The sequence below is a fragment of the Dermochelys coriacea genome, chromosome 24 (genome assembly GCF_009764565.3).
Source record: "Dermochelys coriacea isolate rDerCor1 chromosome 24, rDerCor1.pri.v4, whole genome shotgun sequence".
Classification (NCBI taxonomy): domain Eukaryota; kingdom Metazoa; phylum Chordata; order Testudines; family Dermochelyidae; genus Dermochelys; species Dermochelys coriacea.
The window spans coordinates 10,176,324-10,195,320 of record NC_050091.1 but is presented as its reverse complement, the minus strand read 5'-3'; the positions used below and the strand labels follow the sequence as shown (position 1 = coordinate 10,195,320).

The 18,997-nt window shown below is 60.3% G+C and overlaps 1 protein-coding gene across 1 annotated transcript; it reads right to left on the bottom strand.

The window, feature by feature from the left end:
* Nucleotides 1–2,903: 2,903 nt before the first annotated feature.
* ADAMTS4 (ADAM metallopeptidase with thrombospondin type 1 motif 4) lies at nucleotides 2,904–11,380 on the bottom strand. Its single transcript, XM_038383102.2, has 9 exons — nucleotides 9,992–11,380; nucleotides 8,052–8,375; nucleotides 7,554–7,686; nucleotides 7,017–7,187; nucleotides 6,168–6,454; nucleotides 5,667–5,853; nucleotides 5,016–5,191; nucleotides 4,723–4,898; nucleotides 2,904–4,213 (listed from the first exon to the last, which is right to left on the bottom strand). The coding sequence occupies exons 1-9, from the start codon at nucleotides 10,595–10,597 to the stop codon at nucleotides 3,784–3,786; spliced, it is 2,490 nt and encodes an 829-aa protein (XP_038239030.1). The 5' UTR covers nucleotides 10,598–11,380; the 3' UTR covers nucleotides 2,904–3,783.
* Nucleotides 11,381–18,997: the final 7,617 nt, after the last annotated feature.

Below are 18,997 nucleotides of genomic sequence, written 5' to 3'. Positions count from 1 at the left end.
TGTGCCTAGCTTTGCGGGGGAGGGGCTGTAATCCATGCCTCCAGCTCCCCAGCCTTCCTGCCCGCACCTGGCAAAGGGTCCAGCTGGGGACCTGACCTGTGCCTGTATTGTCAGGCCAGGGCTGGGCTGGGAATTGCCCCCTCACCCAGCACATCTCTGAGGGGTGCCGGGACGTCCCCAGGGGCACCTAGCGCAGGTGGCTGAGCGGGCAGCAGAAGCCTGGGGTCACCTGGGGGCAAGTGAGCCGTGCCCCAGCTGGGATCCCAGGGCTGTGGCCTGCCAGGGGGAGAGCAGGCTGTTTGCTGTTGCCCATGTGAGTGTGTCCCAAATGGGTCTGTGCCCCTATTGCAGCCTTGCCCCCCTCTGCTGACCCCCACAGGGGACTGTGACTGTGACTCCCCCACCCCTCCGGATGTGTGGTGGTGGTGTGCTCCCTCTAACTCCAGTGGGGCCCAGAAGAGATACACCCTGCCCCCCACTGCAGCTGAGCTGCCTTTAGTGCTGGTAAAGAGGAGGGCAGAGGGGTGCGGTGCTGGGTGAGCTCCCTGCATGCCCAGCAGCTCCCGTGTCAGTCCCAGCTCGGTGCAGTGGGAGGTGCAAACAGCAGGAGCCAGCGCCATGTGTGCCCAGCAATTCAGGAAACTGCCCACGCCTGCTTCCCCCTCCCCGGGGAGGGCAGTGCCCAGCCTCAGCAGGAGGAGCCACTCCTGTTCCGCCCGCTGCCCCCGGACTCCCTCCAGTGCCTGGTGCTGGCCACGAATGTGAGAGCTGCCCTGTGGGCCCAATCCTGCTGGGCCAGCCCCCTGAGCTTCAGTGTGCGCCGCTTGGCACTGGGCGGGGGGCACTAGACAAGCCCTCCTCTCCTGCAGCTTTCCCATGAGCACGCACAGGCTGGGCATAAGGAGGAGGAGGGGGGCACAGAGCAGCTGTGAAGAGGTCCTGGCAGGGCTTAGCCCTCTGGCCCAGGATCAGTCCTGGGAGCCAAGAACCCAGTTCCGGGCTAGTAGATCTCGCCCATCCCCAGGGCTCTTGCTTGGCCTGCAGCCCTGGGCTGGGCCGTACACACATGAGCTGCTCTTTGGATGTCTGGCTCTTGCAGGTCCTAGCAGTGTGCTGGCTCCCTTAACCAGGCAACCCTGACACGGCGGCTTTGGGTTCGGGCTGCATGGTACTGGTGTGGGAGTTTGTAGGGGCACAGCCTGGCTGCCCCCGGGCTGCACAATGGAACATCAGTCATGCCAGGGCCTGGTGCAGGGGGAGCCTGGTACCAGGCCGCTCAGGGTGGGGCAGGACATGAGTGCCCAAGGGCGCTGGGCCTGCGTGGAGCTGGCTACCTGGGCAAGGCCAGTTCAGCCTGGGTCATGCCCAGGGAAGCCAGGACAGCTGTGCTGCAGAGAAGGGAGATTCAATTTGCAGCTGCCCTCGGGCCCATGAGGGGTGGGGGTGGGGAGCAGTAACGGGAGCCGTGTGGGCCTGCAGCTGGCACAGAGCAAGCCCCTTGGGTGCGGAGGAGGGGCTGGCGTCGCTCCCACTGACATCGAGTGGATTCCCACTGGTGTGCAAGCATGTCTGGCCGGGAGAGCCATGGCAGGGAAGCTCCATCAGCTTCCGCCCCCCACCGCCACGCAGCCCCCTGGGCCGGACTCCCAGCAGCAGCCAGAGCCCCTGTCCCCATCTGATGCCCTCCCTTCCCCCAGCTGCAGCGTGGCAGGGATGGGCCGAAGCAGGGACCCCTCGGCACGGTCAGTCCAGCCCTGGGAACAGCCGTGGGAGGGAGATGCTGGGCAGAGTAAGGGGCTGCACCGGTCCCGGAGCTGAGCGGGAGCAGGAGGATTGACACACCGGGCAGGGCAGGAGACACCAGCTATAGCACCAGGGGCACAAGCAGGCACTGCCAGGGCAGCAACATGCAGCCGGCCCTGTGCATTATGGGACCTGGGCCCCGCTCCTGGAGCAGTGATGGGGTGAGGGGCTTGATCCTGTAGTGCAGCTCCCAGGGAGGGTGGCTGAGTGAGGACACAGCTGGAGGGGCTGGTTGGTCAGCCCCAGCAGGGCCCAGACCCTCTGCGCAGGGCGTTTGCTGAGCTGGCTCCGTGAGCTGAGCTCGCCGGGGCAGTAGCTGCTCAGCTGCATGCTGGATCCCTGGGGCAACAACCTACGGAGCCCTGCTCTGCTCCCGGACACTGGAGCCCTCCTGGCTGGGGTGGGAGGGGGCTCTGTCAGCTTGATCTGCTGCAGGAAGCTGAGGAGGAGCCAGCAGCCGACACCCAGGCCCAGGGTGGGCAGGCCACGGCCACAGCAAACCGGCTGAGCAGAATCTGGTCTGACCTGTCCCGCACCAGGCCTCCAGCGCTGGGCGCCTCGCTAGGACAGGAGACCAGGGAGTGTGTGGGGGGGAATCCGTCCTCCTCCCACCCAAGCTGGCGCTGCCCTGGGCACTTCACTGCCCCACCACAGCCTGTCCTTGGGCAGGAGCGCTGACCTCACAGGGGGCCAGAGAGCAGCCGCAGCGTTCTCAGCAGGGCTCAGGGGCAACGTGCTTGCCCCTCCGGTGCTGGGCCATTGGCAGGAGCCAAAGCCAAGCCAGGCCAGCGGGTATCACTGCCCCCTCCCTGCCCCATGCTGGGCCTTCTCCAGCCACATCACCGTCCTGGGCTTTGGGAACAGGTGCCTGCAGCAAAGGGGCTGGCCTGACACGGAACAGCAGTGAGGATGGGGGCACGCCCCGCTCCACAGCCCCGGCCTCTCCCAGCAGGGAGCGCTGTAGAGGTGGGGCCGGGGCATGGCTGTGAGAGGGCACAGCTCCGTTCCTGCTCCAGCATGCTGGGTGCGATCGCTGCCGAGTGCAGCGTGACGGGGTGGAGCGTGGCTCCCGCGCGCCCAATAACCAGGCGCCACTCGAGTGCGGTCTATAAATAATTTGGCAGGTTTTTATTACAAAAAATAATGACAATAATTAATAGAAAAATGCAACTGGTGCAAACCGGCAGCAGCCATGCCAGCAGGGACTTGCCCGGGCAGCGGCCCTTTGCTTTAAATAGACCTTAAATTATTACCCGCAGTCCCTCCTTTGCTGTGTTGGCAGCCGCTGAGCAAACAGGCTGGGCACTGCCAGGCTGCCACGATGCCAGCGCAGCACCAAGACCAGACAGTGCTGGGATCACATGCACCAAGGCCTGGCCTGCAGCACCAGAGGGCCCTAACTCAGCCGTCATATTCCTCTCTGCAGTGAAAGGGGCCGCATCCTGCCTGCCCGTCCCAGCCCCTGGGACCAGGCCACGGCCTGTCAGTCCTCTGCTGCCCAGCGTGCCAATGAACCCTGTGAGACCCAGCTCTAGTGGGGACAGAGAGGTTGCGGGGGGACTGAGGTAGAAGCTGATTCAAAATGTGCTTCGTGGCTCGCGCCTGGTGGGACATGGGGCGAGTTTGCCGAGTCTCAGCCAGGTCGAAGGAAGGTGCTGAGTGATGTACCATGGTCAGTGCCCATGGCCCCAGCCATGAATAAATACCCGAATAAATAGAGACCCGGCAGATGCAAGTGTCCCCACCAAACAGGTCCCTGTGGGAACGCCACAGTGGCTCCCAGCGCAGATTCCCCTTCAAATGGCCGGATACAGAGCTCTGTCCCACGGAGCCCTGGCCTGGCAGGGGGAGCCCCCAGAGGTAGCCTGAGCTGGGGGCTCCAGCATCTGATTCTGTCTTTGGGACGGGCTCCAGCCCATTGGTCCCTGGTACCAGGGGAAGCTGCACCAGGTACTGCCACTCCAGCCATGAGCTAAATGGCTAATGCCGGGAGGGTTCCTTGCGCCCGCGCCGGTTCCTCAGGATCTCCAGAATCTGGGCCTTCTGCTTCAGCCACTGCTCTGTCGGCCGCTTCTCCTGCGTGGGCTTGAAGAAGGTGTATTTGAGCCGGGGGGCTTTGTGATCGCTCACTACCAGTGCCTGCAGAGTGAGCGGCTCGCGGAGTGGCCCGCGGCCTGTGATGATCTCTGTGGCCTTGGTGGCCCCACTGTAGCGCAGCGTCACGCTGCCCGCCAGGCTGACGTCCAGCTCCGAAGGCACCAGGACATAGTTCCCGTTCAGGGCGTAGGTGCCGTCCTGCCTCCGCAGCGCCAGGTAGATGCCATCGCTGGCCGTGGCGGAGCTGCTGCTCTGGCGGATCAGGATGTGCGTGGCCCCAGCTGGGATGGTGACCACGTTATTGTAACCATAGCTGAAAGGCAGAGGGATACAGGCATCAGGACGCTGGAGGAAAAACAGAGGGAGGGACCTGGGGGCTGGCCCCGAGCAGAGCCCTGGGGATGTGGGCTCTGGTGCCCGCTCCAGCACTTGGAGAGTTTGGCATAGTGGCCCCTCATGCCTGCGTCTCAAAGTGCTCATCATAGTCCAGCCCTGTGCACCGCCACTGCTTCAGGAGGGGAGAGGACTGGGAGAGCCAGGGGCTGCAGGCTGGGATTGAGGAGCCCAGAGCTGGGGGGCTGCGGGTCAGGATTGAGGAGCCCAGAGCTGGGGGTGGGGATCCTTCCTGTCCCTGCGAGGGCTTGGCCGTTCTTGCTATTAGTGCCTTGTTACCATAAGCTGGTAATGAGCTGGGCGTGGGGCCCTGGCATTCCAGGCCCTGGAGCCGCTGCTGTGACGCTTGCCCTCTGCCTGCTCTGTGTGCACTGCCCCATGCCCAGACCCTGCCCCTGGGCCAGCCCGCAAGGTGGGGAGGGGACTCACCGGGGCTTGGCGAAGGAGCCGTAGGTCTTGGAGCACCGGGACCCATCTCCGCCGCACACCATGCACTTGTCAAACTTCTTCTTGGAGCCGATGACGCGGTCGCAGCCAGCGTGGACGCAGCGCCCCTGAACGCAGACCGAGGTGCTGTCGGGGGAGCAGGGCGTCCCATCCGCCACCTAGAGATGGGCATAGAGTCGGTGAGGCCTGGGCCAGTCCTCTCTCACCATGGCTTGGCTCCACAAGGCCGTGCACCCTCCCTGCCTCCTGCAGAGATCTGGGGAGCCCTCACTTACCCTCGGCTCCAGCACGTAATAGTAGCCCAGGGCCCGCGACTGGCACGTCAGCTTGCAGTGGTCCTTCTCGGCCACTCCGCTGTAGCGGGGCACCCAGTCCATGGGCGCGGGGAAGCCCTTGAACAGGTCTGAGCGGTGGTTGTAGACAGCACATTGCTGCTCCCGGTAGGTGAGGGCTGAAACGAGATATGGTGGGGCAGGTGCTGGGTCAGTGTGGGGCTGTGCTGAGCCCTGGCTCCTGGCAGTGACCCCCCACCCATCCCCACAGCCTCCCCCCCGTCCCTGGGTTGGCTTCTGGGAGATGGTCTCAGGGCCTTGCATGGACCCTTTCCCTGTCCCAGACCCCCCCCCACCCTACCCCCATGTCCAGCTGGGGCCAGCTCAGCCCACCGGCCCTTCCCAAGGGGTTCCCCCTTTGTCACCCCTGCAGCAGCTGCACCCTGGCTCAGGAAGGGGAGTCGGCTCCTTGGGTATTAGTGCCAGTGCACAGCCAGGCGTGCAGGGGCCTCTCTCTGAGCTCCCGGGGTGGTGCTGGCTGGACCCAGCCCGCCCTTAAGGAGGGTCTGTGTTCGGAGCAGGAGGGACGCTGCGCTAGCCGGCCAGCGGCTCCTGGGTCCTTGTGGGAGGAGGGGGAATGCTGCCCTCACTCACCTGTGCCATCCGGACATTCCTGGGTGCTGCAGGAGCGGTACTGGGTGCGCTTGCCCTCGCAGTATTTGCCACCGTTGCGTGGGACGGGCTTGTTGCACTCGCGGGTGGAGAACTGCACGCCCCCGCCGCAGCTCCGCGAGCACTCGCCCCACGGGCCCCAGGAGCCCCAGCCGCCGGGGGTGGGAGTCTGCAGGGAGAGACAGAGCAGGGTTAGAAACGGGGATGTCGGAATCAGAGCCACATGGCCACCAGGGGGCGCCCTGAGCCCAGGCACCCAGCCCCTTTCTGCAGCTGGGACGCATAGAGGGGTGCTCCATCCCTCCCAGTCCCCAACCACCCCATAGCTGCCCCACTCCCTCACACTCTGCCAGTCCCTGAGCTCCGCCCTCACCCCTCTCCTGGCTCTCCCATGCGCCGTTCTGCCCCCGCAGAGGACGGCAAGTGCTTGCCCCCTGCCCCGCCTTGCAGGTGCCCGGAGCCCATGGGTAGCAGGACACTCACGTTGAAGGCCTTCATCTCCACTTTGCTGATGCAACGCCCATTCATGCAGGCCTTGCCCTGTCCGCAGGCGGTGCCGTCTGCCCAGGGGAAGTGCTTGGTCTGGCACATGAAGTGCCCGTTGATCCTGCCCGTGCACCACAAGGAGGAGCAGGGTGGGTGCAAGTTGGGGCAGTGGCGGGAGTCTGGCCCGAAAGTCAGCTGGCACTGCCGGTCCGCATCATAGTTGCTGCCCGGAAAGGGGGCCGGCAGGCGCAAGGACTCACGAGGCTTGTCCAGGAGGCAGTGACCTGTGGGGAGGGAACAGGTTGGCACATGAGGGGCCCGGGCATCACAGACAGGCTGGGGCAGAGCTGGCTCGGGGTGTATGTCATTGGGCCCTCCCACCCATTTAGTGAGGGGACAGCTGGGACAGGAACACTATGTAGGGCAGGGAATCATCCCCAGACCAGCATGGGCAGCAGAATCTGCCTGGGCAGAGATGTCCCCTCCTTGGGCCAGGGCAGGGACCCTGGTACCCGGGGGGCTGGCTCAGCTCCAGCCTGACTGGCCGAGGGCTGCTGGGCCCAGGGTGATGGGGGCGGGTCTCAGCCCTGTTCCTAATGCACAGCTGTTTGCCCCATAAACCACGATCCCTGCTGGCACGGGCCGGCCAAGGGTCTGACGGGCGAGGGGGGGGCTGAACTGTAGACCCATAGTGGGAGTGCAGGGCTGGGACAGCAGGGGGCTGCAAGTCAGGATTCAGGGGCACTGGCAGAGCTGCTTTGGAGAAGCTTGCCCAGTCCCTGCCCACGTTGTGCCTAGTTCTGGCCAGCCGTGTCATGGCTCCCGGTTCCCAGGAGGGGCCCTTACCATGACCGTTGTCCAGGAAATCTGTGATGAAGCGGGCGCTGCAGGGTGACCACAGCTGGTCGGGATCCACATAGGACATCACCGGAGCCATCATGTGGCGGGTGCTGCTGACGCGCGAGTTCAGGTCCTCACAGGCCTTGGCGTTGTCATGGAGCATATTGAACACGTGGCCTGGGAGGGGGGAGATGAGACGGGGTCAGTGTGTGGCGCAGGGACCCGGCCTGTGGGGGCTGCCACGGGGAGGGCATGAGAGGCGGGCCCTGGGCTGGGGAGGGGCACTGAGTAGCGGGGGCTCTGCAGGGGGAATCAAACAGCTGAGCCTGGTGATACCGGGACTCCTATCCCCCGTGCTGTGTAGGGGATGGGGAGATGGAGCGGGGAGGTCGGTGTGTGGTGGGGAGAGGTGTGGGGGTGGGAATGGAGGTGGAGCAGCTGAGCCTGGCCATGTTGGACTCTGATTCTGTGCCTGGCAGGGCTCTGGGCTCTCGCTGCCTCGTGATGCCCGGCCCTGCCCTGCCCCCGGCCGGTAGCACTTACCGAGTTCATGGGCCGCGGTGAAGGCCGACTGCAGCCCGTCATCCTCCACGATGGAGCAGCTGCGGGTGGGGTCGCAGACGGTGCCCACGTCCGCCATGCCCAGTGTGTCGCACGTGGAGAGGCCACACAGGTTCTGCGGGAGAGAGAAGACGCTGGGGCATGTGGGGCACTGGGACGGGGGGCCTGCCATGCCATCCCAGCCCCTGGGCCTGAGGCATGCTGTGGGGCCAGCCCCATCTCCCCCAGCTGTGGGCCAATACGGGGTACCCAGGGCTAGTGCTGGATTGGCCAGGCAGCCCCTCCATGGGCCCCCTGCCCCAACAGGAGCCTGTCCCCCATCTGAGCATCTCACCCCCTGATGGCCACTGGCCATTGCTGATGTGGCGAGGAGAGGCTGGGAGAGGCACTGCACTGTGAGGGCTGCACTGGGGAGAGGCTGTCCGGGGCGGCTGCACTGGGAGGCTGAACTGGGGGTGGTCGTACCGGGGGGCACCGTACCTGCCGGGTAAAGAAGATGGCCGTGTCGAAATGCTCCGAATCCGCGTCATCCGGCTTGTTGAGCCCTTTCTGCCACTGGCAGAAGTTGCGCAGCATCTGGGCGGCGTTGGCCGTGACCTGCAGCCCGTCCTCGCCGGCCCCCAGCACCACCAGCCGCGTCACCACCAGTGTCACCGGGTTCCGCAGGCTCGGGTGGCGGAAGAACTTGGCGGCAGCGGCCATGACGGTCAGCAGGTAGCGCTTGAGCCCGGCGCCATGGAACTGGGCCATGTGCTTGTCCGCCACCACCAGCGTCTCCACGTAGCGCGGCACCGAGGCGAACCGCTGTGGGGAGGGAAATGGTCAGAGATGGGGTGGGGGCACCCAGGCAGCCTGCCTCGTGGCCGGTTTTTCAGTGCCATATGCAGGGCCCAGCCTTTGCCCAAGGGCTGTTCCCAGGATCCAGGCTCTGCCCCAGGACTGAACCTGGTTCATTCTGTGGCAGGTGCAGTCAGAGGTGGGGTTGGGGGGCTAGGACCAGTCACTGTCTCAGCCTAGAGGGCAGGGTGGGCTCAGACAGACTCTGAGGTGTGAGTGTGCACAGCCCCATTTTATAATGGGAGAAACTGAGGCATGGAACAGAAAAGGGACTTGCCTGGGGTCATAATGTCTGTGCAGAGCTGGGAATAGCACCCAATCCCCCCACCTTCCCCTTGATCTGACCACTAGACCCCCACTTCTCTCCCAGAGCTGGGCACAGAGCCCAGGCATCCTGACTCTGCTCTACCCAGGCTCCTCTACCAGAGACTAAAGGTGAACTCTGAGCTCTGGCCCAGGGGGCTCTGCAGGGACAGGAAAAGCTGGAGTTTTCAGCTCCTCTAGCACCAGGTGATGGGCCAGGGGCAGCTGGGAGCCTGTGCCAACCCGCCTGCCCCCAGGGCAGCTCCAGCGGTGGGTGGGGGGAGCAGGGGAACAGCTGTTTTCACGGCAGTGAGCCTCCCTCCCAGCTTGGTTTGGAGGCAAATGGCCAAGGTAGAAATAAACAAGTGACCTAAAGAGCATAGGAGGGGAGGTGGCTGGCTCAGGGAGTGAACAGGGCTTCCCATAACAGCCTGGCTCTGCTACAGGGGTGACAAATAGCTGGAATCCCCCCACCGCCTCAGGACAGGAAACTAACCAGGATCCCCCCACGCTCCCCCAGGGACAGGAAACTAGCCCGGAATCTTACAGTTGCCAACCCTCTAGAATTGTCCTGGAGTCTCCAGAAATTAAAGATTAATCATTAATTAGAGATTATGTCATGTGATGAAACCTCCAGGAATATGTCCAACCAAAGATGGCAACCCTAGCCAGGATTCCCCTGCCACCCTGGGATGGGAAGCTAGCTGGGATCCCCCCCAGCCAAGAGAAGCTAGCCGGGATCCCCCCCCAGGCAAGGACGAGACGCTAGCCAGGATCCCTCCCAGGCAAGAGAAGCTAGCCGGGATCCCCCACAGGCAAGGACGAGAAGTTAGCCGGGATCCCCCCCAGGCAAGGACAAGAAGCTAGCCGGGATCCCCCCCAGGCAAGGACGAGAAGCTAGCCGGGATCCCCCCCAGGCAAGAGAAGCTAGCCGGGATCCCCCCCAGGCAAGGACAAGAAGCTAGCCGGGATCCCCCCCAGGCAAGAGAAGCTAGCTGGGATCCCCCCCAAGCAAGGACGAGAAGCTAGCTGGGATCCCCCCCAAGCAAGGACGAGAAGCTAGCCGGGATCCCCCCCAAGCAAGGACGAGAAGCTAGCCGGGATTGCCACATTGCAGGATTCCCCCAGCAGCAGGAGCAGCACTAGGTCACCAGGCCAAAAGGACCAGGCATGAGAGGAACCCCCGTCTGGGGCACACGGCCACGGGAGGCAGGCTATCTCTGCCCGCCGGTAAGGACCCTGCCCCGCCCCTTGTGGATGGTGCCAGCAGCTGCCCCTACCTTTGCTCTCCTTGAGGATGCTGCTGCGGCGCGGGGCTCCCTTCTGCTGGCTGCAGCTGTGCCTGGAGCCTGGGCGCCAACGGTACACATGGTGCCATTGGCTTTCTTGGGTATCTTCTTCCTGAGTACGTGGGCACTGGCTCCAGCCACTGCGTTGGGCACCCCCCCATCCAGGGGCTGCAAGTGGTATTCCGTGCCGTGGTACTGCAGCACCCCCAGCAGCGACACCGTGTCATAGTTCACTGCCGCGACAGAGTCCGGGTCGGAGTTCACCGTGCCGGTGTAGTAGCTCCCTGGCTCGGTCGACCCGTCGACTGCGGCTGGCTGCCCGCTCCTGCCCAGGTACTGCACGGTGAGCCCCTCTGCCAGGAAGCTGGGGTCCCTCTCCAGGTCCAGGACCAGGTCTTCCTCCAAGGTGCGGATGCGGTAGAGAAGCTGTTGGCTGGGACTGCCGCCCAGCCCCTCCCCAGACACGCCCGCCAGGCGCTCCGGAAACACGATTTCTTCCCTGTAGTCACCAGCATAGGCTTGCTCCCCCAATGCCATTATGAGGTGGCAGCAGGCAGCGAAGAGAAGGGGCAGCGTCGCACAGAGCGGGCTTCCCATGGGGGCACAAGGGTAGATGGGGTACAAAATACGATCACAAAAGCTCTGTGATGTTACACTGCCCTGGGGAGGCCCTGGGCTTTTCCCTTAACTAGCAACAGCAGTTGTAATTAATGACAAGGACCCAGGGCTTGTGCTCTGGAGATCCACTCCGTCAACTGCTCTCAGCGGCACCTGGCACAGAGCAGTTCCTAATAGCAGCTCCGAGACGAGCCAGCCATTGGAAAGCGGGCTCTGAGCTCGGCGAGGTTCGCGGCAGATGCTGACCCAGAGCCAGAGGAAGCCCACGCTGGTTGGCTCTTCAAATAGTTTATACAACGTCTTCTCAGCTCTTTTGTTTCAAGTCCCAGCCCTTCCACTGAATATTCCTTTGGCAAACTGCAGGGCGGGCCAGATTCTGGTTGACTTTGTAGAGTCCCGGCAGGATGGGGCTGGCTCTAGTTTTCAAATCTTGGTTGAGAAAAAAAAATAGAGAGGTTTTTCTTCTTTTTGCAAAGAAACAGAAGAAAAAGTGCCCACCGGGAAGATGTCAAGTTATTCCCTCTAGAAACTGTCTCCCAGTTCGCAGCCCTCTGCAAACCCCTGCAAGCTTGAGATTAGACTTTCTTTCTTTCTTTTGCTCTCTGCTGAGTTTCTCTGGTTGCTCATCCCCGCACTAGCCCCTTTTAACAGCTGTCTCCGGAGAGCGGCTCAGCCCCCATTGGCTGTCACATCCCATGAAGTTGAGGGCATGTTTTTGCAATCTCTTCTATTGCTTGACGCAATTGCCCCTGTCAGAACTAGTCCTTTTATTGTTGTTGTTGTTTTTTTTTTAATTAAAAATAAAGGAAATTGGGAGGGGGGTTGGAAGTGGGAACAGAAATGGCTGGCTGCTGGCCCAGCCTTCCGGCAAGAAGTTGGCACTTTGCCCCGTTTGCTGAGTTTTTTCTACAATTTGTAGCTTTGTTTGAGGAGTATTTCTCCTCTCTCTCACCCCCTTCATGAGAAGAGAGGCTGGATACTGCAGTGATGGGTGCCCTGCCCAGGACACGCAGCCAGTTGGCTCCAGATTCTGAGGGCTCGGATCCTCCTAGAGGCAAATCCAGATGGCCCCACCAGCTCCAGACGTTCAGAAATCATGAGTCAGGCCACAGAAAATCATGACACCGCAAAAAATAATATCCTAACTGTTGGGTCCTTTCCTCTGCCTCCTGCTTCATGCCCGTGGACCTCTCTGTAGTCAGAAGGGCTGGAAAGTGACTCTTACTTTAATCCCAAACCACGTGACTCCTGGAGCTGGGGCTTTAAGAAAAACACCAAGTATTGCTAGAGTCAGCGTTGGCGGTCCCGATTTTCTGCGCTCCCAGCACTCCTGTTGACTCCACTGCGTCAGGACAGGAGGGAGCCTCTGGGAGAGCCAAACACCCTGTCTGACCGGAGCCAGTCCCTGACCCCTTCTGCCACAGCTTCTTCCTCTGTTCAGGCCAGCACCTGGCACGGGGCAGGGCTTTTCATCCAGAGATCTCAAAGCTCTTCCTGAAAGTGGGGCAGTGTCACCACCCTCATTGGAGTGGTGGGGAAACTGAGGCCTGGAGAGGGGCTGTGACCTACACAAGGGCCCAGAGGAACTCAGTGCCTGGGCTTGGAATATAACCCAGGAGTCCTGGCTCCCAGGCTGAGCCTCCATCCCAGCAGCCGGGGGCTGAGCTCAGCAGTGTGTGCAGAATAAGTGGGAGTCTGGCTGTGCTAGGAATACAGGAAGGGGCCAGCAGAGCTGGCTTGAGCAGGGGCAGACCCAGGGCCTGGGGCTGTGCTGTAGGCCCCCTTGCCACCTGCTTTTTGCCATCGCTGCCTACATGAATAGAGGGCATTTGGGGCAAAGCCCCATGGAATCGGGCTGGGTGAGGACAGGCCCTCCGAGGGCAGTGAGAATAGGGATGGCAAGAGGGCCAGCTCCACAGCAACCTGCCAGCACCCTGAGGGAGATGGCCTGGCAGCCTGGGCTCCCCCGAGAGCAGGGGGTTCCCCCTCTTCCATCCCCCCAAACCTGTCCCAGACACTCCACATGTGCTTGGGTCCTTGGGGCTGAAGCTGGCACGTCTGTGACCTCCTCTGTCCTAGGGGGCTGCAGTGTGGCCAGACCCCCCTCTGCCAAAGCCTGGCAGGTCAGAGAGGGGCCGTCCCCTGGGGCACTGTGCCCAGGGGAGTCTGGGCCAGCCGAGCTCAGCCTGGGCTGGGGGTGAATCCCCTCGGTGACAGAGGAGATTTGGGCTGGTGCAGGCCTTGGCAGCTGGATCCTGCAATTACAGCCCAGCAGCCTCTCCCTGCTGGCCTCCCTTCCCTGCCCCCTCTCTTACCCCCTTTATCCCCGTCCCGCGCCGAGGCTCTGGGACCGTGCGGCTGTGGCCGAGGGCGGGGGCTGCTGGCACCAAGCTGCACAGGCAGGCCGAGCCATGCGGTGTCTTGCTTGGCCTTTCGCAGCCTTTGCTTTCCCATTGACACCCCCCCCTCTCCCCTGCCCCGCCCCACAACTTCTCCCTCCTTCCCCCTCCTGCTCTTGGCTTTCAATTTTCCCTTTGATCGTCCCCTGCAGCCCCACCATCGAGGGCCTTCGTTCTCCCTCCGTTCCCTTGCCCCCCTTCCCCTCCCCCTCACATCTGCTTTCCCTGCACCGCGGCACTACAGTCTGAAGCTCGCCTCCTGCAGCCCTCTCCTCCCCCAGCCCGGCGGCGCACTCAGCCCAGAAGACGAAAGGCAGACACGGCTCCAGCCCATGTCCCTCCCAGCCAGCGCATTAGCCGCATGCCCTACCCTTGCATTTCTAGGAAAGGCAGGTCGTGCCCTCTGGGACCCTCTGCCCCACCATGCCTGCCCCTCCTTTCCCTTCGTGAGGTGCCTCAGTTTCCCACCTTGCAGGTTGAAATTCCAGTGGACAAATGTCCCTTTCGCTCACCTCTCCCTTCCACTGCACCCCACAGTTTGTTGTCTGAGCTCAGGGGCACCCCAGCCTCCAGGGGTGCATTCAGGTGGGTTGAACACCTCCAATGGCTGCTTTGCTACCACCGCTGCTTTTCCCCACTGCCTCCCCCGCTGTTGCATCCCTTGTCTGGGTCTCCCAGTCTCACAGCCACCGCCACCTCACCCAGCTATCAGCAGCCACAGCTCCCGGGTTGGCTGGGGAGAGGCTACCCCTCATGCTGCCCTGGGCCAGGCTGCCCTGTCCTGAGGCTCCACCGCCTGCCCGGTGCTTAGTGATTGCTCTGGGTAGTGCTGGGGAACCTCACTGCCAGCTGGTATCTTCTCTGCTTCATCTTCTCTGTCCCCACACAGCATCCCCATAGTCTGTATCCGCAAAAAGAAAAGGAGTACTTGGGGCACCTTAGAGACTAACAAATTTATTTGAGCATAAGCTTTCATGAGCTACAGCTCACTTCATCAGATGCATGCAGTGGAAAATACAGTGGAGAGATTTATATACAGAGAACATGAAACAATGGGTGTTACCATACACACTATAAAAAGAGTGATCAGGTAAGGTGAGCTATTATCAACAGGAGAGTGGAGGGGGCCACACCATCAACCTAGCTTCCCTCGACCAAGCTACTGCCTCTCAGAACCCCTCCCAAGTGTTTTAGGTGTAGACGTGCCCTGCGACTCAGGGCCCCAAACCAGTTTATCAGAGTATGTCTACACCTAAAACACTACAGTGCTGCAGTGTAGACGCTACCTAAGCCAATGGGAAGGGCTCTCCCATCGGTGTAGGTAACCCACCTTCCTGAGAGACAGTAGCTAGGTTGATGGAAGAATTCTTCCATGGACCTATGCTGTCTACATGGGGGCCTAGGTCAGTATAGTTATATCTCTCGGGGGTGTGGATTTTTCACACCCCTAGGTATACTGACGTAAATTTCTAGCATAGATCAGACCTCAGTGATTTTGTTTTTAGGGGTCACAGACTACTCAGCTTTGCTTTTAAACACTCAACCCCCTCCCCCGCACCCAACCCCACACCCAGTTCTTAGACACAAGCTACCCCGTCTCCCTCTCACTTGGCTCACTAGCCCACACTTAGCAGGAAGGCACGGTCAGGGTGACCCCTCAGTCAGGGCATAGTAAGAACCATTCTGCTATCCTTTAGTTGTATGATAGGGAAAACAACATTTCATTACCCCGTAACCACCGCTTAAGTGAATTTGAACCCAAAACAGCCAGCATTGAGCACCTACCGTGAAAAAGGAGGTGTCTATGCAAATAAGGTCAGTTCATGAGGCCTTTTCCTTCAGTTCATCAATAGATGGCACGAGAGAGCTCATTCAGGCCACTGGCTTACAGGTGTCCGAAGCATGGTTCTCTGTGGATATGTCTACAGTTCAATGGAAAACCCAAGGCTGGCCAGTGCCAGCTGACTGGGGCTCGGGGGGCTTGGGCTAAGGGATTATTTCATTACAGATATTTGTAGCATCCCAGAGCCTGCGCTTCACACTGAGCCAGAACATCTACACTGCAATTAAACAGCCCTTTAGCCTAAGCCCCATGAGCCCAAGTGAGCTGGCATGGGCCAGTTGCAGGTGTCTAACTGCAGTGTAGACATACCTTGAGAGCTCCCCCTCCGGATCAGGCTCATGCCCTCACTTCGCAGGGGTGGGATCCTTGATTCACCTACTCTCAGCCCTGGCCTTGTGCTCCATTCCCCCATGGTTACCCAGCAGGCCTGATGGGGTCCGGCCCCTGTCGGGAACTCTGCCCAGAGTGACCCCACCCAGACTTGTTGCCTCAAAGCAGTGCAGGATCTGAACCATGGGAACCTGTCCTAGCACGAGAGACAGGATTGAAACAATGGTCCGTCTGCACTTACCTCACCTAAAGGCTCAGGCTTACCACCAGTCGAGCTGCTCCCCAACACCTCTGCCTCAGTGTCTCCGGTAACTGTCCAACTGCTCAAGAGAGTGTCTGTGTCTTCAGACCCCTCTGAAGTGTCGGACTCCACCCCACCCTGGGGAAACGTGTCTGGCAGATCCAGGAGGGGCAAGTGGGGAATCAAGTGAACGTCTTTCTCTCCAGTTTCCCCACATGTTGACCAGGAGATAAGAGTTTATGTGTGTGTGTGTGCAGGGGGTAGGAGTTGTGTGTGGGGAAGTGTTTGTGTGTCTGTGACAGATGGAGTTGTGTGTGGTGCTTGTGTGTGGAGGGAAATGTATGTGTGGGTGGGGTATGAGTCATGGGGGGTTTTCTGTGTGTGTGTGCTTGCAGGAAAGGTTTTTGTGAGTGCGCAGGGGGAAGGAGTTGTGTGTGAGGAAGGGTTTGTGTGTCTGTGTGGGGGTTGGAATTGTATGTGGAGGGAAGTGTGTGTGCGCATGGGTGGGTAGGAGTCATGGGGGGTTGTGTGTGTGTGTGTAGGGAAGGATTTTTTGTGTGTGCACGGAGGGTAGGAGGTGTGTGCGGGGAAGGGTTTGTGTGTGTGTGTGTGTGCAGGAAAAGGTTTGTGTGTGTGTGTGTGTGGGGAAGGGTTTGTGTGTCAGGGTGGGCGGTGATGCCCCTAGGGGTTCCCCACAGAGAGGATCCTGGCCCTTCTCCTAGTTCTCATTCTGGGCGGGTCTCCTTTCTGCAAGCGGCTGAGGGCTGGTCCCTGAAGTTCAGGGTTCTAGTCCCGGGGGCTGGGGAGTGTTTTGTGACAATAGCTTCCTGGCCCCAGGCACCATGGCAGGGCTGGCAGCACGGACCGTAGTTCTGCTCTGGTGCTGGGGGGACCCCTAGAGTATGTCTACATGGCAATCAGACACCCCCATCGGCCTGTGCCAGCTGACTCGGGCTCGGGGCTGTTTAATTCTGGTGTAGCCATTTGGGCTGGGTTCTAGGACCCCGCGAGGGGGGGCAGGTCCCAAATGTCTGCACTTGTAATTAAACAGCCCTGTAGCCCGAGTCAGCTGGCACGGGCTGGCATGGGTGTCTGACTGCGGGGCAGACGGACCCTGGAGGCCGGAGCCAGGTGCTGTGACAGGAAGACCCGGTTCCACTCCCAGCGAGGCTGGCTGATTGCTGATGGCCTGCTGCCAGGCATCGCTTCCGCCCCTCCCCACATTGTTACCTCTTGCTCCATGGACGGGAGGATGGGAAAGCGTGACTCAGTTGTGGGAGCGGACAGGTCCAGCACCTGAGCCCCAACCCACACCAATGAGTCCAGCCCTGTGGGAGGGGGTCAGGACCAGCAGCTCCATTTACTCATGGGAAAAATACCCTGCCCAGCTGTCATCGAATCCTTGGCCAGATTGCCCATGTCCCAGGGAGCAGGTCAGTCCTTCCCCCACTGGTAGTGGTGCAGAGGGATGGTCTAGTCACACACCGAGCGCATCAAATATTCCAGCCAGTTTCCCTGTTCACCACACTGCAAGGCCCATGGGAATAGAATCCAGGAGTACTGACACCCAGCCCCCCTGCTCTAACCATTAGATCACACTACCCTCCCAGAGTCCAGAATAGGACCCTGGATCCTGACTCCAAGCACAAACAGCTGTCCAGCTTTCCCTCTCTTGGGCAGCAGGAGGTGTGAGCTGGACAGACCCGCTGACCTCTTCCCTCCATGTATAGAAGGAAGCGTTTTTCCTTCCAGTAGTTCCAGAGAACTCGCCGTAAGAGCTGCCTGTGGGCCAGGCTGTGTCCTCGGTGCTGAGCGCCCAGCATTGCCACGCGACAGACTAGACACAGCCCTAAGCCCGCTGCTTCCTGGCAGGAGCTGGGCCTGCTGATGGGCCTATCTATCTATCTATCTATCTATCTATCTATCTATCTATCTATCTATCTATCTCCACAACCCCATCTATCTATCTATCTATCTATCTATCTATCTATCTATCCCCACAACCCCTATCTATCTAATCTATCTATCTATCTATCTATCTATCTATCCCCATAACCCATATCTAGCCATGCATCCCTGGCACCACACCCACTTTACTGTAGAGTCAGGCATGACATCCCTGCCCCGCCCAGCACCTACCGCAGAGGATCTGGAGGCTTTGCAATTTGGGCCTGCCCTGGGATCTGCATTTTGCTGATGGCCCCTGTCTCTCTAGGGCTGGTTGAACAGAGTCCTTGCTCTGACCTCAGGACAGGCTGGTGAGGTGCCATCGATAGGCTGAACGGTGGGAGGGAACCGTGTGTGGCCAGTTCCAGGCCCTGTCAGCATGCTGGAGTCCCAGCGAGGCAGAGCAGAGCAGGCTGCATGGGTCCAGGGCAGGCCAGCTTCAGGCCCAGCTGCTGGTCATTCAGCCCATGGTGCATTGGGCCTGGCTGGTGCAGAGACCCCTCCACAGACCATGGGCCATGGGGATGCTGCAGGGATGGTGCCCAGAGCATGATGGGCTGGGGCACTGGTGTCAGGTGCTTTCAGTGACCAGGCCCCTGGCTGGGGATCAAGCCTAACCCTGACTCTAGACAAATTAGAGGATTGGGCCAAAAGAAATCTGATGAGGTTCAACAAGGACAAGTGCAGAATCCTGCACTTAGGACGGAAGAATCCCAGGCACCGCTACAGACTAGGGACCAAATGGCTAGGCAGCAGTTCTGCAGAAAAGGACCTAGGGGTTACAGTGGACGAGAAGCTGGATATGGGTCAACAGTGTGCCCTTGTTGCCAAGAAGGCTAACGGCATTTTGCGCTGTATAAGTAGGGGCATTGCCAGGAGATTGAGAGACTTGATCATTCCCCTCTATTCGGCATTGGTGAGACCTCATCTGGAGTACTGTGTCCAGTTTTGGGCCCCACACTACAAGAAGGATGTGGAAAAATTGGAAAGAGTCCAGCGGAGGGCAACAAAAATGATTAGGGGGCTGGAGCACATGACTTATGAGGAGAGGCTGAGGGAACTGGGATTGTTTAGTCTTCAGACGAGAGAGTGAGGGGGGATTTGATAGCTGCTTTCAACTACCTGAAAGGGGGTTCCAAAGAGGATGGATCTAGACTCTTCTCAGTGGTACCCGATGACAGAACAAAAAGTAATGGTCTCAAATTGCAGTGGGGGAGGTTTAGGTTGGATATTAGGGGCGGGCGGGGCTAAGCAGCAGTTTTGCAGAAAAGGACCTAGGGTTACAGTGGATGAGAAGCTGGGTAGGAGTCAGCAGTGTGCCCTCATTGCCAAGAAGGCCAACGGCATATTGGGCTGTATTAGTAGGAGCATTGCCAACAGACCAAGGGAAGTGATTATTCCCCTCTATTCGGCACTGGTGAGGTTACACCTGGAGTACTGCATCCAGTTTTGGTCCACCCAGTACAGAAGGGATGTGGACAAATTGGAGAGAGTCCAGTGGAGGGCAACGAAAATGATTAGGGGGCTGGGGCACATGACTCACAAGGAGAGGCTGAGGGAACTGGCGTTATTTAGTCTGCAGAAGAGAAGAGTGAGGGAGGATTTGATAGCAGCCTTCA